General features: G+C 42.4%; 1 protein-coding gene and 1 long non-coding RNA gene across 3 annotated transcripts in view; one reads left to right on the top strand and one right to left on the bottom strand.

Annotated features, from left to right (window-relative positions):
• PDE6D (phosphodiesterase 6D) overlaps nucleotides 1–17,872 on the bottom strand; it is a 33,888-nt gene extending 16,016 nt beyond the window's left edge. Inside the window, exon 1 of one of the 2 annotated variants that reach the window (XM_064385529.1) lies at nucleotides 17,708–17,872. In XM_064385529.1, coding sequence (XP_064241599.1) covers nucleotides 17,708–17,757 — 50 coding nt within the window. In that variant the 5' untranslated portion in view covers nucleotides 17,758–17,872. Of the gene's footprint in view, nucleotides 1–17,194; nucleotides 17,479–17,707 lie in introns of those variants that run through there. The other variant, XM_064385532.1, reaches the window with a different exon arrangement.
• On the top strand, nucleotides 9,857–14,105 carry LOC135278764 (uncharacterized). Its single transcript, XR_010346174.1, has 3 exons — nucleotides 9,857–10,273; nucleotides 10,349–11,724; nucleotides 13,224–14,105. It is a non-coding gene; the product is annotated as an uncharacterized LOC135278764 (long non-coding RNA).
• Nucleotides 17,873–18,030: the final 158 nt, after the last annotated feature.

Here is an 18,030-nt window from a genome sequence, read left to right as displayed (position 1 = left end):
ATGACTTCTTTGACCAAATTTCTAAAAGGGATAAACATGGCTGCTTAGCTGGCATTTTCATACAGTTTCACTTGAATGACCTGTAGCCTTGTGTGAAAAGTGGAGAAAAAGCAAACCTAAAAGGCTCTAAAGAGGCAGTTTTATCAGCACTGCTTGTGGCCAGTCGATGCCTTTGTTCCTTGAAGGCCTCAGCAATAATTTCTCTATTGAGCAAAGTGATGTTTATTGAGAATGGCAAAGCTGAGCATCAGCAGGTCCCCCCGCTGTTCCGTTCATCCACCCAGCTCCAAGCAATATCTCAGGCTGAAAGTGTCCCCCTGGTAAAACAAGCAACTGACTACACAAAAAGCCTCCATGACTTCCAACTGTGTGTTCCTATGTAGTGACTATGTGCTTTTTTTCCCCCATTAGTCTTTAATTTCTTTTTTCTCTCCTTCATTTCACGTCTCCTCGTACAGAGCTCTCCAGCACACCAGCCTACTGAGCTCTGGAGACTACTTCTGATAGTCCAGATTTATCAGTTTCACATATTTGAAAAGAATATGTAATTTACTGGAGACATTAATAGATCATGTACTTCTAAGAACAGATATGCAGATTGGAAATTTGGTGTGAACTGTGCTACCAGTCTGCAGAACTTCACAGTGTCATTGTCATCTACCAAGTGCCACCCCAGCAATTAACTGGAGAGACAGGATGCCCCCCTAAACAGGCAATACAGTACAGCTCACTGATCAATAACTTAAACCATACCTAGTACTACGCTGTGCTTCAAAAACTTCAACTCATGTTCTCAAAGTAGCTTTTGAATAACTGCCTGCTGTAGAGACTGGGAAATAAACATGAAGACTTGCCCACAGCCACACAAGGAATCAGTAAGAGGAGGAAAGACATCTCAGGAGGTGTTTGGTTTCAAGACTTGTGCTTCAACAGACAATAAATACTGCCTCTCTCTTTAGGCAGCCAGGAACTGTGCTCCCTGGCTGATGGAAACTCTTGTTGTACCTTGGAGTGACTGCAGGAGCACAGATTGCTGCCATCATGCTGTGGGGTGGGTGCCAGTGCTTTCCTTCACTCTGTTTCTCTTGCTTTTGTTGGTTTCTCAGTCAGCTATCTCGAATGCAGGGTAGTTCTGTGCCACTGCCAAGGATTACTAATGGAAGTGGGGAGAAGGAAGGAAATAAAGAGGACTGCTTGCAGAATTAGAAGGATTTTTAAGTGTCTAAAATGCCATATTAAAGCAGGACAGCAAAATGGCTGTATTGCCTTTGACAACAGAAGAAAAATGGTTTTAAATCAGAAAAATGTATAAGCCTCTGAAAGTTATCAATAATATTATTTTCTTTAAGACAACTTAAATAAACACCAGAAACACAAAACAGGAAAGTCATGGAGGAAAATATAGCATTTGTTCCTGCCTTAGTTCATATTAATTCAGCTAGAGCTCCTGTGAAAATTTTCTTTTTCTGTTCTAAGTCTGGACACTCAAGTATATTTTGAGCTCAAAGTGCCAAAATTAATTCAGTGTATAGGTCACGCTCAACACCACAAGGTTTTTTTGCTGATTTAAGGCAAGTAACCACCTAAGCTTAAAAATCTCCACTACTCTAAAAACTAGTGATGCCCCTGATACAAAGTTTCTAACAGACAAGATTTCCTTCCACAGTTCATTACGTGTAAAAGAGAGCCCAGTGAATGAGTGCAAACACAGCACTTTTCCATGTATTCAAACTGTCCTCACAACTGCCAGCTCCAGGAACTGCAGCAATAATTTGGCAAAAGGCAGCCAGCAGTAAATCTGAAAGGACAAAGTCTTGGGACAAATGCTATGGCTGTTCACTGCTGGCAGGGACAGGCAGGCACCATTTTGTACAAAGAGACCATCAATTTTGCACAGAATGACATTCAGAGAGGACTGTGAGCCTGAAGGACTCCTAGAGATGAACCAATGTAAACACATTTTGCTTAATAAGTCCAAACAGCCTGGTACCAGTTACTCCATCATCAGCCTCAAGTCAGACTCCTTGAACACAGGATGACAGTGGTTGAGTAATTAAATTTTAGAGAAATCTCCAACTCTTGAAGCTGTTTGGTTAAAATACTAAAAATAAACTCTGTGCTAGGCAGAGTTGTGCTTTCAGAACCAATGCCCAACCAGTTCTGTAAGGATCCACAAATGGCCTTGTGACACTGAGATACTCCCTTGCACTCTAAGGGAAATATACTTTGGGATTAGTGGTTTCTGTATCCATTGAAGCTTCCCGGAGCTGGATTGCAAGCAGTGACTGTGTGGAAATATCCGTGCTGTTGCATCCTGCCTCGTTTCCTTTTTTCATTACATTCTATCAGAATCTATTGGGATCAGAGGAGGACAAAGACGAAACACAGTGCTGGAATAAAAAAAACTTCAGGAAAAAAGCAGTAAGTTCCAGTAGCAAGCTTTTCCTAACTTAACTTTGCTTGAAAAACTTCCCAGTAGTTCCAGTCTCACCAGATCCTGCTGAGCATGGACAAGGATTCATTTTTCCCTCATTTTTGTGCAATGCACAATTATTTTCATGCAACTTATTACCACAAACAATTAAAACATTTCAGTGGGCAATCCTTCAAATCTTAGCTATCTACCTGTCACTGAACTCCTAAACACAGGGCCTCATTCTTCCTTTCACAAAATGCCATGAAGAAACAGGTATTTGTTTTTTTTGGATCTCCTCCATTTCTGAAGGGTGTCTGAACATCTGACAGCCCTACTGCTCCACACAGGCCAGCTCCAAGGAGAAGCAGCAGATATCATGGACACACTGTGACTGTACCCCTGGCACCTGGAGACACAGAGTCAGCCTGGACAGATCTGGCAGCCCCTGCCCAGATTAACTCTGTGCACAGGTCAGGAATGCAGGCTAATGATAAGGAGATGGGGCTGCACACAGCCAGCCCAGACACAGCAGAACTTTAAGTGCTCAAGCTGCAAACTGAACCTCACCAGCCAAATTCTGAGCCTCTTTGCCCTCTGGGAGCTTGCCCTTGTCTGCTTTCTCCACCAGAGTAACCTGTAAAAAATACTGGCTACTGAGTTGCACAATTAGGTAAAACAACATTTCAGCAACCCATGCAAACATACTTAGCAGAGCCTCAAATGAGCTGGTTAGATACTCTACAAAATGGGAACTGAGTTTTACTTAGGAGAAACAAATCTATGGGGAAGGTGGTTTGTGTGCAGTGCATTTTAGTTCAACCAGGATGAGCTGCTTGGCTTTCTAGCACTTGTTCTATTTATTCCTGTACTCCAATCTTCTCAGTGTGACGTCTTTAACCAGGAGATCACAACATCCCCTGTGCTGGCCAGGGAGATTAAGCAACACACACACAAACACACACACACAACTAGAAAGCAAGAGTCTTTGAGATTTAACTCAAAATCTATGCTGGTTTGCCATAAGGATTTCACATTTAAATGACTGAACAATGTTAATCTTCTACTAATATCAGACTGCTGTTATGAGGTATTACAGGATAAACCCAGGCCATTTTCTTTTGAAAATATATTTGTTTATCACTATATAAAAGATGTCTGGTGATTTTTCCCTGGCAATCTTCTCTTTCTGGGAGAAACAAATTTAATGTTGGACTTGCCCATGTCTAGGTGGCACTTGACCACAAAACAGGGAGCAAGGGGTTTGTTGTTCATTTTCATAAAGCTCAATAAAAATACACTATTCACTACTAAAATATCAGCTGATACACAATCAGAGCAAAGTCCATCTATTTTCAAAATTACAGGGTCAGATTCTGTAGAATTTCTTTACAAGGTTCATTGCAATAACAAGGATCCCAAATATACAACAGAGTTAATTAACCTCTAATTTCTATGTGCACATTTATAAAAGACTGCTTTAGGATGAGAAGCAGGAAGAGAGAAAAGATCACAGTTGAAACAAAAGGAGAAAATTTTTCTTTTGTCAGTAGTCTGGCCATACTACAAAGCAAGTACAGACCACAGCAATAATATATATATATATTTTAATACAAAAACTAACTAACAATCTTAGTTAGAAGTGCATAGCTGAATGCTCAGATTTATGGTATTTCAATAACTCTGCTTTAATTGCTTATTTTCTATTCTTTTCATTGTAAGACAAACAAAGATTCCATTGAGGATGCATCTCCCCTGATAAGGCAATCAGAACATGTGCTGCAATTACAGTAATACTTTGCATAAAGGCTTCCCTTATTAATCCAAAAGAGCTCTATTTCAAAACCCACTGTTTTACCAGGCTGCCATTCTCAATAGTGCAAGAATTCTTCTGGATTCTTTGTGCCTGAATTCCAAGCAAATCAACTGGGCTTTCTCTCTGTAAAGAGCTCCTATTTTTTCCATTTCCAAGGATAAAAAAGGCACAGTACAGTAGCACCACTGCATGTCCAGCAGTTCAACAACATCAGGTTCTTCCTGCTGCTCCTCTGGACTGCTGCCCATGTCAGAGATCAGCACCACATCGTGCACACACACAGGATGCATGCACTACCCAGACACCTATGTTTGTAAAGCCTCCTATTAATCATTCCTGTACTGCTATATATTAACATTAAGTAGGTGATTAGTGTGTTAGCAGTCAACAGCCCTGCTAGCTTGGTTACCTCTCAGGTGGGTACTGTTTACTCAAGAATTTTATTGTAATTTCTGTTGGCAAAAAATATTCCACAAAGAACAAATATATATTCAATCTTTTAATTGAATTCTTTTCCTCGGTCTTCATGAAACAATACCCAAACAAACAATCCCCCAGATTTAGTGTATAAGACATGACAATTCAACAGATAGACCTGCATTAGCAAGGACCCTGTAGGTCCTTGAACATCAAATTTAGCAACCAGGAGGAACTGTGATTTTTAAAAATCTTCTTCAGCAAAAGACTGGCCAGGGCAGAATCAAGGATTCTGCACATTTGAAAGACTCCTTACTTCTGGTTAACTACTCAAAGGCTGGAAGAGGCTACCAGCACATTGCACTATCACTGGGGAGAGAGCCTGTTCTGAGTTGCCCTCAAAACACCCCTCCCTGCACAGGAGGGCAGATATCCTTAACTCTGGATATACAAGCAACAGCAGCTATCACCAAAGTCTTCAAGAGCCATCATTTTAAGGGATTCAAATGACACTCTGTTGTTCTCCAGCAATCTTATATATCTGGTGAATGTCTGGTACATGAAAGGAGGCATCTTCATATCAAGAGGTGTTCACTGGTGTCTTTCACATGAAGGACAAATGGTTGTCCCTACAGAGATAGTTCTGCCCTTGACTTTTTACATTTCTGATATGAAGTTGCTTTTGTTTGGTCTTCCAGGGAATCAGGAAAGAGCAGAAATAAAACTGTGTTTGAGAGCATACTTTAAATTGTGCTGCTGAGAACAGAAACTAGGCCGGGGGAGATTTCAGTGTTGCTGTCAAGTGGGGTTCCCACCTATACAGAACAAAGCAAAAAATCACTATTGAAAAAGACTTTGTAAAAACATTTAGGGAATATCTGTAGCTCAGTCTTCAGATAGGTCTCAGTTTCAGAGAGGTCTGGAAAAGAGGAAGAATTCATTTGTGCAAAGGACTTCAGGGACCCAGGGATTTTTATTGGGCCACGGAAACTTCAGGCTGTGTCAGCACTCCAAATCCTCCCCATCAGATCAATAAAGTCTGAAGTCATTAGGTCTGATAGCTCCTGCCTTCCAGGAAATGAGCTTGTGAGTTTTATTCTAATTGTTAAAAGGCAGGTGTTCACACCACAAAAATCAACTGTAAAGGGAGCACTTAAAGAGATTCTTGCTGGCAGTCTCAAGAGAAAGCAGGAACAAAAGGTCAAGCACTGGATTTCTCTTGCATTCACACACTGATTCTGTCTGAACTCCCCTTACTGAACACCTTTTGAACACAATGTTAATTTTTAAACAGTACCTTTCTCTGGCAATTGAATTAACTGGGAATTTGTCACTCCAGTCAAATCAATCTAGATTAATGCACAAAGTGAATTTAGAGTTGAGCTAACTATCCCTTATTTAACCTTTGCCTGAATGTTTTTATTCTCCACTAAAAGAACCCAATTCCAAAGCTTTGAAGTGACTTGGAACTGGACACATTGAAGGATAAAGGTATGTACAGTGGGGAAATCAAGCAGAAATGCTGGGGTAAATTTTAAGCATGTGAACAATGTGGTTTTACCTAGACTAGAGCTTTTTCCAACAACACAGCCACCTCTTCTTTGGCACTGGGAAGAAAGGTACAGACAGAGCTTTATCCAGTGCAGTACATTGACACTGTGGAGCTACATCTGTTCTAGAACTCCTGGCACCAACAAATTCCATATTGCCCAAGCCAGTTGGCATAAAGATGGTGTGTATTCCCTCAAGGTGAGATTACAGCTCAGTGTGCTATTCAGAAAAATAGGCCAGACAACTGAACTTCCTTTTCCAGGTGGGCTCATTTGCCATTTCTCACAAATAATGCTGGAAAAAGACAAAAATGAAGGATATCCCAAAAAGATCCTCTTTACACAGATTTGAAAGCAAATGCCAATTGCAGCCTTCAGGGGACAAGTGCTACTGCTGCAGTACATCTGGTAATTAGTCTGTAAGGGTTTCTGTTTATGACAGGAGTGAAAACTAACTATTGCAGCAGAAGTAATACTGGCTGAACACAGAACTGCTGTTTTGTTCAGTGTCCCAGCTGTGCCCAGTGGCCCTGTGCTGGCAGGAATGTGACGCTGGAGTTGGTAGAGCAGAAGTCACTCAGGTCTCCTAAAGGTGGTTTACTCAAAGCACTTTATTCTTTTTTTGAACCTCTGCAACCTTTAACTGCCCCACAGTATCTCACACACAGAGCACATCCCTCACTGTTTCAATCCAGAATTGTTCTGTAACCAGGAATGCATCTGGAGATCACCACAAGTTCTCTGGGAAAACAACACAATATCCTTGAAATTAATTACAGAATGGCAAGGGGATTTAATCTTATTGAGATTTTATATAAAACAGCATTTAGCTCTGGCACTCACACTCTATACCTAATAAACAAAATAAAAATTCAAATCAGCCAGAGAAACAGCTACAACAAGCACTTTCATAAAGTCCACAATGACAAATGCCAATCTCCTATTTGCTGACACAGCACAGCAGAGGAACAAGCCACACTTTTCATGGCATTAGCTTAAATGGTTCTTTGGATATACAGTCCCTGTGGATAGTATTGGCCTGAATGTCACTGGAGCTACAAATACTTTGGTTTTACTTGTTGTTTTTTTAACTTGGACTGTGTCTGCATGAGAAGTGGGCATGATTTAGCCTTGCAAACTGTAAAACCCTCACAGCCACAAGAGCTGACTAAACAAGAAGAGCACCCTCACAGTCAGTTACCCTGTTTTTCCAGGCACAAACTGGCTCCAAATGATGATGAACACCCTCAATGCCAAGCTGAGGGAGTCAGTAAGGATGTGAATACTTAGGTGGATGTCAGTGGCCTTCCAGACTCAGAGGACAAAACCAAAATGAGAATCAGATATAATTATTTAATGTGTAAGAGAAAGAAAAGTCATGGATCTGAGACCCTGAAGTGGTTTTATCTCAAGAGCACTATGCTGGCAGGATCACATGCTGCAAATACAGATCAAACAAGTTTTGGTTTTCCACTTAAAACTGACAGGACTACGATTATTCAAGGAAAACAAGTTCATTATCTTGTCTATTCTGAGGAAGGGAGGAAAACTTAGAGCGTACAGACCAAGTGGAGAATGAAAGCAAAATGAAAATACAGTCAGGAGGGAATGATTGGCAGTTGCAGGAGGAAACTAATCTTGTAAATGGACCAGAGGCTGCTCAAAGTGGATGCAAAGAGGAGGAATAAACAGGGATTTATGTAGATTGAAGCAGAACTCTCAAAAAACAAGGACTCCATATCAGAATCACTGTGCTTTTTTAGGAATCTCCAGAATATGAGAAGTGTTTCAATTGGCAGCGTGGACTAGTGATTTGACAATTTAACCATCCCAACATTTTACACAGTGTTCAACAGTATGGCAGTCTGAAAAGAGAGAGTTGTTTGGAAAAGCACTACAGCAAAACAAGGAAAGTACAAGGAAACAATTCAGTTCCAAATCAGCTGAGAGGAGGTAAAATACCTCCCCTCCAAAATGATTTTGTTCTGAATGCTGTACTTTGACCAACCTCTACAGCTCCAGTTACATGACCTACACTGATGTGAACCTCTGAGCATGTCACCAGGATCACCACAATCTGGAAGATGGAGGGTCTGTGCCCAAACCAGCATTCCTCTGCTTTAGCACGCATTGGAATTCAGAAAAAAACCAAAACAACATTATTGTTGAGACAGAGCAATGAAACTTACACTGAAATGACAAAAAAGGCAACGACCTCTATTACTCTACTCTGCTTCCAAGCAGCTCTTATAGCTTTCACTGTCAATAAAATCTACAGTTATGTTTATACTAAGGTTTAAATTTTATTATCTTAACATGCTTGTTGGTGTATGTTAAAATTTCAGAATACATTAAATCAGATTTTTGCAATTTCAATAAAAATATATTAATATATGTTTCAGCTCAAGCATAGGAATATCTTATTTCTGCTGTGAAAAAGGACAGAATGCATAAATACAATCAGCTGTAATTCACAAGCTGATTTTTTCAATATAGGTATTAACAATAAGAAAATAAAAATTTACTTACTGGAAAGCTAGACTTACAGAGGAGATATGTTTATAAAATATTATTTTGGTGTTTCAAAGCGTGGATTTCATAAGCATTCATGTTAAGGTGAATGCTAATGTGGAGAAGTTAGACACAAAAAGCTGGAAACTGCCATGATCTGCACCCTTTACAGGTGTGCCTACATTAAAATACAGTCCTTTTTTATTTGAATTTGCACCTTTCCATTCTACTGCTTCATTCACTGCATTTACTATTTCAGAACTGGCAACACTAGGAATGCTGTAGCCAATGTTACTAAGCAGGAAAACAAGGTACTGTTTTATCAGTGCAAACAAAGGCAAGAGAGCATCATGAACTGTGGAACACTTTCAGCTGGCCGCTGGCAGGGCTGCAGCTGTATGGGACAGAGGGCAGCACGGCTGGGGGAGCAGCAGTGCAGGTTTGAGCTACAGCTCATCGTTAATGCTCCCTCGAATGTGTGTAGGTGGGAGAGGATGCTCATGGAGGGATTGCCAGGGGTGAGAGGAAAGGAACTTGTGGTAGAATGGAAGAGGCTTGGAAAACCAGGAAATCAGCGTTTCTTCCTTCTTGTGAAGCTAACCCTTAAGGTCAGTGTGACAGTAGAATAATGCAGTTCCCTTTGGAGGAATTACAGGGGGGAGCACAAAGAAGAATTCCTTTCTGGAGCTGTTTAAATACTGTGTTTTAATGGCAACAATACAGCTGTAATGATGCCTTGTGGATTAATAAGGGTTGCATAAATGAAGAGTCTGAATGGGATTGAGAAATTCACTGGTTTCTCTGTCTCTTCCTGGAAAGAGTATTTAAAAACAACAGACATTTGCTCTCCAAGGTTGCATGGGGTTTTTAGCCAATGATTTCCTCTGTCTGATTCATTGAGAGCTGCACAGAATAGAGCCTCTAATGGCACTTGCTGCATGGCTCCACACCCTGTTTGTGACCTTGCCTGGTGACCAACTCTTCACACATTAATGCTGAGGATTTCTTGTACAGGTGAAGGGCAAAGAGAAAATTACTACCTTACTGAGGTCATCTGAAATGCATTTCTCTTAAAAGAAATGATGTGACTGCAGACTTACCAATTTGAAGCTAAAATGCTCAACTAATAATGGTAAGTTAGGTTTTTAGAATTGGTGCTGGATAACTAAACATGGTATGTGAGAAGCCTCCTCAGATAAGGCAGTGCTGAGTGCTGGAGAACACAGCAGGAGGCTGCACTGAGTTCATCTGATCTGAGGCTGTGGAGATCACATCCAACAGCAGCAGTGCCTGGAGAGGACTCTGCTTACAGCCCTCTCCAGCTGCTTCTTATTTTCTCTCTCAAGTTGAGCAGCTGAGCTGTTGGCAGAACTGCCAACCAGCACAGGTCCTGCTCCTCAGCCTGTTGCTGAAGTTGTTCAAGCCAGCATGCAGGAGGCTGCAGGGCTCATCTGAGCAGCTTGGCTAGTGACTCTGAAAATGAGGCAACAAGCAGCTGGGGATGGCAACCCATGCTCTGTACAGCTGCTGTGACAGAAGCATGGAGCAGGAAGAATGTGAGAGCAGGTATTTTTGGATGTCTCTTTGCTCAGAAGCAGGATGCCACTTCCTGGACTGAGCTGTTTTTAAATTTCACTTTAGGGCTACTAAGGATCAAGGAAAGTAACAAACAGAAGGACTTTTCCCCTCTTCATTTCAGCTTCTGGGAAAGGAAGTAACTAGAGAAACAGTGAAATCTTAAGTTGGACTCTGACAGGCCAGCATTCTAATGCACTAAAATCTACTCTAAAGAGTTAAACTGGAAGTGAAATGTCTAAAGCACCTTCAGAAGACCCACCTGTGTTAAAGGCTGGTAGGTATTTCTTGGTGTCCAGTTTCCAGATGGGTTGGTCTATTTCACCACACAGCAGTACCTTAACAGGGACAATGGCTGTTCCTCTGCCTTCTCTCTCTGCAAAACTTCCTTCAAGAGCAGTTGAGAGTGTTGCAGAACTCCCTTAATCAGAGTTAGCAACACTTGAATCAAAACTGGGTCCCCCTTAGTGAGGGCTTCTGTAAGAATTTTCCCATACACAAATTTTTTATTTAAACTCGTGTAAATAGCCAGCTTTTCCATTGCCTCCTAAAATATGATTTCCTTTGACCTTCTAAACCAAAGTGACTTGACATTAACTCTCTGCTTCCTCAGCAGGCTGTCCCTGATCTGTAGTTTCTGACACTTAAAACCTCAGATGAATTCTTGATTCCAAGATGTGTAGCCTTCCTTCTCAAAAGGCTTAAATTAGGTCATGTGAAGAGGAGGAAAGAGGCATGCAGGCAATCTGCTTTCACTGGAGAGTAAAGTGTATGATCTTCCCTGCTTTCTTGATAAATAAGAAAAGATGGATATAATTAGCTGTCCCAAGGACCAAATAAGCTTCTGCCTTGCTACAGAGCAGCTGAAGGTTATGTACATACAGACCAACCCATATAAATAGTCCTCTGTAGAATTACTAAGTATAATGCTCTACACTCTCAGTCTCTAATGGAAGACTACTGCTCCTAGTTAGTTACAATCCTTTCAATACAGGATAAATTTAATAATATTATTTTGTGCACTGCTATCCCAAATGCTGACTGAAAATAAAAAAAAATATATTTTCCTTCTTCCTTTTACCTAAGCCTGCCATTCTTGCAGAAGAATGTTGCCTGAAATTCTAGTCATGAACATAATCAACTCAAAGGCTCACTCATGACTGAACTAATCTGATAGTGTTTCCCTTAAGTCTCTTCTCTACATAACATTTCTGTCACAATGAGAACTCTGTTCAGGAGAAATATGACAATGGAATCTCAAGTTCATAATCACAACTGAAAATCCTGGCTGTCAGCTAGCATTTAGTGATGTGCAGTTGAGATCTGGTTCCTAAGAGAACCTTGGATGCTGTCAGGTGTCTTCTGGACAGAGCTCCCAACAGTCCTACAGTGTCTGCTTGGGCATGGGCCCAATGGCTCTGGAGACCTCCCAGTAATGCCCAGTGAGTGCATGGGGACACTCCCTCAAACTGCTCAGCGAGTGACACTACACACATGACAAACCTGCTTCTGTGAGTGCTCCTGATGTATCTCAGGACAAAAAGGCAGCACTGGAGAAAAGCTTTTAATATTCTGTGCTTGCTACTGCAGTTTATTGCACATCTAGAATAAACATATGATGTGCTCCTTGAGATGTGAGAGCAACAGATGTGCAAAAATCACCTTTCATGTGCTTAAATAACTACATTTTATAAATTCTGTGATACTAATATGCAGGAAAAAAAAGACAAAATTCAATGTTGCCACGTGGAACTTAATATGATCATGATGTTTTCTGCTTGCTCCCTGTACCTGGGAATGTACCTCCTACTGCTACACAAACACTGACTGCTCCATGTAAGCAAAGCACTGGTTTATCTTTAACACAGACTCTGAGCTCAAATTTGAAGTTGCCTTAACTTCCCAACTTAGAGAAATAGAAGAGGCTTTCCCTACATAAATGTAAGATATATAGTAGCCTGCTAGCTTAAAAATTTCAAGTAAAATTTTGACTCAACTTCATTTCTGGGATCAGCCTAAATTCAGAGATAAACATGTAAGAACAAGTCAAATCAGCTTCCACACTAAGGCTGCTTTAGCTAACAGAAAACTCTTTTTGCCAGAGACACAAGAACCACATCAGATATCTATATTAAAAAACCCTCCTTTGAACAGTATCTGTTTGAGGATTTTTGGACACCTCCCCTACTTCTCTCTATCTGTATAAGCTTGGCTTTTATCCTGTATGTTGGCTGTGAAAATGCAGGGGGGGGGGAGAAGAAGCTCTACCAGTTCTCACTTGCTGGATTAAATTACTATCTTCCCCTCTGTGGAAATTCAAATACTGTAACAACAGCTGAAGCATAAGGCACCAATGACTTCCAAGGATGCAAAGAGTAACTGATACCTTAATATGATACAAAGGAAACAAAGGGAAATAATTTTGCTAATGACAACTGCATTATTTTAAGTACTTCATTAGGTTGGCACAAAGCAAGCAATTAAAAATACTGAAACCATATTCCAGTAAAATGCTGGATGGGTAGGCTTTGGAGAGATCAAAGGATAAATCTTAGATATAAATTTGTAACTACAAAGTGCTAAAGCAATATTGCAGATTAAAAAGAAAAACCCAAACTCCAATGTCAACCTCCACTTTTAAGTTGATGCCAGATGTATTCCCTGTGGCACCTGGCAACTCATTTGTATCCTTGGATGCCCTTCCACTGTCATGGGCACAAACCCCCACTTCCAACATTACACAGGGACTGCGTCAAATCTGACAGACAACTGACTGTAGCTCAGACAGCAAGTGAATGCAAATCACACGTTAAGCACAGTTAAATATTTACACTTTTTTCAATGAAAGTTAACAAGGGGAGGACATCAAGTTTTTGGTGTTCACTCAGGAATCAGGCAGGTAAAACCAAACCTGGTAAAATTGCTCTTGCTTTCTTTGCAGATGTGCCTCATGACTCAGTCATAAGAAACATGACTCTGTGTTTAGCATGCCAGAACTAGAGATCATTGCATAGAGCAGAACTTCTGTCACTGCTGGGAATAATTCTGGTATGGTAAAGGTACCTTGACTACCATTCAACTACCAACTACAACCTGCCTAAAGCTTCTGTGTGAAACTCTGGTCTCTGAAATAAAGATCTCTCAATGCTGCCAGGGTGGGAACTTGCTCCAGTCAGACTAACTGGGAATGTGGACAACTCTTGCTTGTAGAGTATTTTAAGTTCTGTAGAAAGTAAGAGGGTTCAACAAACCAGAAATATGGATGAGGGAGAATAAATTCATGTTTTCTAGGGTGTTTTAAAATTGTGTTAGAGCAAGCTACATGCAAGTTCTGCTTTGGGTCTCTACAGAGTACATGTCCCAGCTTCTGGGAAGTCCTGTTCCATCTTTTGGCTGGCCAGTGTCTCCTTTTAACCCATGAAACTGATGGTTTGTCTTTCCATTCCATTCCATTCCATTCCATTCCATTCCATTCCATTCCATTCCATTCCATTCCATTTCAAGGAGTGTAACAGAGTGAGATTTGAGGAAGTGCACAGAGGAAACCTCAAAACAAAGGGGAATCTTTAAGCTAATTAAAGCTGCTCCCTTGTTAGTTTTGTAAATAAGCATTTCAAATGAATAACCTGCCAAACACCTGCTGCCTAACAATGAAACTGGAAACTTATTTCAATGTTACTTCCAATTACATTGCTCAACTTTGGAATGCTGCATCAAACTAGTTCAAAATTCCAGTGACTGTTTTAGGAATTGATGGACAAGACTGTCATTAACTTCAGCTCCTGTGTGTACAGCAGACCAGGATGAAGTTGGAGGTTTCCTGTCTGCAGAGTAATATAAAGTTCACAGATACTCCTAGTGATTCTGGTATAACTGTATTTTCACCACAGCTCTACCCATCTTCCAAAGAGAAAGACTTCCTAGGCAGAAAAACAATGGTGAGAATAAAGCTGGAAAAAGCTCTGGGAGCTGGGAAGATGTTGCACAGGGAACTTTGAGGACTGTAGGAAAGTAGGCAAGCCTTTGACATGAGAAGTTTTGCCTGCAAGTGTTGGAGTGCTTGAGGTACAGGTGTATGTTTACACTGACCACAGACACGAGTTTCATAACTCTGTAATTGTTTTGGAGTTAATACTGCCAGTTAATGCTGTCTCTTCTTGCTTATGTTCACTGTATTACCTCGTTTCAGGAGCCTTCTGAAGAACAGCCTTAAAATGAAGTTCATGGAAAAACTTATCCTAAACTGATAAACAGAACAAGAATGTGTTGAAAGGGTAGGTGAGGGTCAAGTGAAATGCCCTTCTGCAGCTTGACAGAGTAACTCTCCCATCTTCCAGGGAAGAAAAAAAAGCATAATCGAATTTCATGCATTTGAGATCACAGGACCAGATGTGCATAAATACTTTCAGAAATAAGACCTGGCAACACTTCACACAAATGGATCTTAGTTACCAACTGGACTGATGTTGCTTGTAGCCAAACAAGTGTATTTCCATAGCACTAAAGTACCTGTAGATATTATGTTGGGTGTAACAACTGCTGTTCAGACAAGTGCCTTCAGAACAGTTTGTTGATAAACACACAAGCTCTGTTAGCAAATATTGTCCCTGAACAAGTGATGAGCTCTGTTTGTTGTCTGCTTTCAAAATTTTTCTGCACCATATTTATTGGACTGTTATTGTTCAATATTAACTGGTGCCACAAAAATTCTTAGGATAAGTGTAATAACGTGCAATTTTCTCATTTTCCTGCAAGCACCAAATAGATTTCCCTTGGTTTTAATATTTTTCAAATAGCAAAATCCATGAGAAGAGGGAATAAATGTTCCTGGCTTGGACTTTGGGACATTAGTCACAACATGCTTCTGCACTAGTGTCATAGAGGAAGGAAAACCTATCTTTGCATTGAAATTAGAGGGTGGATTTAGGCTATAATTTCATTTCCACATGCCCCAATCATCCAGCATGCCCCAATGAGTTGGAAAGCTTGTAATTAACCCCTTCTCAGGAATGAGAATTGTTTGAGGAAACTCTGATTACTCAATGCAAACTGGACTTCCAGCTAGAGTGTCTGCTGTCGTGTTAAAATTAGGGATTATTTTGGAAGCCACCTTCCTCAGTGATGCTTCTGGCCCTAGCAACTGTTCTTGCCTCCCAAGGCATCCCTTGCACACAGCCCCTGGGTGCAATGCCAGGGGCTCCTCTCTTGTGCTAAAAGCAAGCTCAGTTTGAAGTACCAAGGTTGCAGGATGTGCTTAAGCTGGTGGAGCTGAACTCCCTCCCTTGTGGGAGCAGAGGGGAAAGTTTTCAGGCACTCAAAGTACAAACTGAACAGTTTCTCAGAGCACGTTTCTCTCTTCCTTTCTATTAATTCAATGAGTACATGCAGCAGTAGGGAGGCTGGCAGATAAAGCATCTCTAAACTGCAGCAGGCTCTGGAACAGAGGCCTGCCCTTGGGCAGGGGAAGGGGAGGCTGAGCTGATGTCTCCTTGCAGGGCCCGTGGTCACAGCTGGCCATGAGCAGCTTCCTGTGGGGATGCTGTGGTGTCTCAAGGCTCCCTCACCAATGAGGAATGCCTGCTCAGCCTCTCTTCTGCTTTACTAAAGGCAACATAGATGTTTCTCAACTTGCTAAAAAGCTTCAGTTATGAAATGCTTCTCCAGACTTTCCTGTTTGTCAGACTTTGCACTACGTGGCCCCTGTGGCAACTCTCAATGTACTCTACCAAGTTTTTGGAGAAGTGTGGTCCAGATTTTGACTTACACTGCCCTGCCAGAAGTAATTTTTTTTTTTTTTTTGCAAGGACAAACAAAGAAAGACTAGACTTGACACGCTTCAACACAGACTGCAGAGTGCTTCTAATAAAGTTTCTTGTCCATGCTATGGCTGCTTGACACCATAGTTTGTTGTCTGACAGCCTTCTTCTCAAAGAGCAGAAAGCATTTTCTCTTTAAGACAGCAAACAACAAAAAGTATAATTTCATTCAGAGTTGGACAAAGGCTTTTATGTAAATTCTGCTATCCAATAAAGACTATGTACAAACACATGCAAAAAGCACTTAAAAGTTTGCTCCCTAGGCTTAACTTTCAAGGCACTTCTCACTTCTACCAACTGCTTAGTCTGGACTTGTCAGGAGCTTATTCTTCTAATTGCCAGCACAAAAGGTTTTTAATTTATGTTTTGACAGCTAAAATACTACATCTTCATAAATACAGAGAACTGCCAATAGTGCCAGTGCAGAAGGAAAGGAACCAGATGCAGTACTAACAGCTGGGGGAGACTGCAATGATTCTATAAGAAGTTAAGAAAAGCATCTGCTTATAGTTTGATAAAAGCTGTCTGTCTAAATCCAACCTAGAAAATCAGATCCTGCTACAGCTGGCATAGAGATTATGAACATCTCACAGAACAAAAAAACTCCAGCACCCCGTTTAGAAATAATAGGTTTAGATCAAGAGCATATTTCCTTCACTTCTGTCCTTTTTATTGTAAAAAAAGAAATATAAACCAACTCACAATAATATTCTGATGTCTAAAGGTCAAGATAGCAAGCTTGCATTTGCCTTCAAAGCTTAGAAGAATTTACTTCAGTAAAATATTCCACATGTAATATAAAGCTACTCTATTTCTCACACCCTTAGTCTGAACACGGGCCTTTAGGTCGAGCCTTTCTCTACTTTGCTGAAATCCTGGGTTGGAAGTTGCACAAAGGCTCTCGCCTCTCCTCCGAGGTCAGATCTATCTCATTTCATCAGCTTTAAATTCACATCCAGGTACCACAGGCATAAAATCAGAATGCTTTTTAAAGGCACAACATGAAAAGTTTTTAAACGAGCTGCACAGAAAGGCATTTACACGCAGAATAGGTCAGCCATAAAAGACACCGCACGACCAACACATGTGCCAGTACCTCACGGTATGACAAGGAACAAGGCGTTTGGCAGCTCCTGGACCTGACGACCAGGTATTTCCTTTCCAAGCAGAGGTGCTTAAGCGCCGGCCGGAGGGAAAGGGATCAGATCCTCCTGGCGCAGAGCTGCTTCCCCTGCCCTCTGTAAGCTGTCCTCGCTGCGGCTGGGGGGCTGCCGCCGCCCCCGGCCCAGCCCCTCTCGGCACCGGAGGGGCGGTGGTCGCGGCCACCCGGCTGAGGACTCTGCCCGCGGGGACGCCTCACCCGCGGCAGGGCAGGGACGGGACCCCGGCCCCGGCGTCACGGCCGCTGTCGCTGTCCCCGTCCCCCCGCCCCAGCCGGCCCAGGGCCGGTCCCAGCCCTGAGGGACCCTCCCGCCGCCGCCGGGCTGCGGACGCCATGGAGAACCGCGTTGCCATGGCAACCCCCCCTCCCGCCCCAGGGGCCTCGCCACAGCGGGGCGGCGATCCCCGCGCCCCCCGCGCCGCCTCACGGCCCCCGCACGGAGGATACAGCTTGAAGCCGCGGAGGATCTCCTTGGCCCGCTCGTCCGTGGCCGACATGGTCCTGCCGCGCCGCGGGCGGGCGGACGGGGCTGGGCCGGGCCTGGCGGGAGCGCGGCGGTGACAGCGGAGCCTCAGGACCCCCCGCCCCTCCCTCCCGCGCACCCGCCACTGCCCGGCGCAACCAACCCCAGCGGCCGCCGGCGGCCGCCCGCCGCCGCGCCGGCCAATCAGCTTCTCCGTCCCCTCCTCGCCCCGCCTTTCGGCGCAAGAATGACAGCGCCACTGACCAATCAGACAGCGCTATCCTTCATTCAAGGGTGGGTGCGCAGC

The sequence above is a fragment of the Passer domesticus genome, chromosome 11, assembly GCF_036417665.1.
Source record: "Passer domesticus isolate bPasDom1 chromosome 11, bPasDom1.hap1, whole genome shotgun sequence".
In the NCBI taxonomy this organism is placed as follows: Eukaryota; Metazoa; Chordata; class Aves; order Passeriformes; family Passeridae; genus Passer; species Passer domesticus.
Note: the sequence above shows the minus strand (reverse complement) of the source record. Positions and strands in the feature narration are given on the sequence as shown.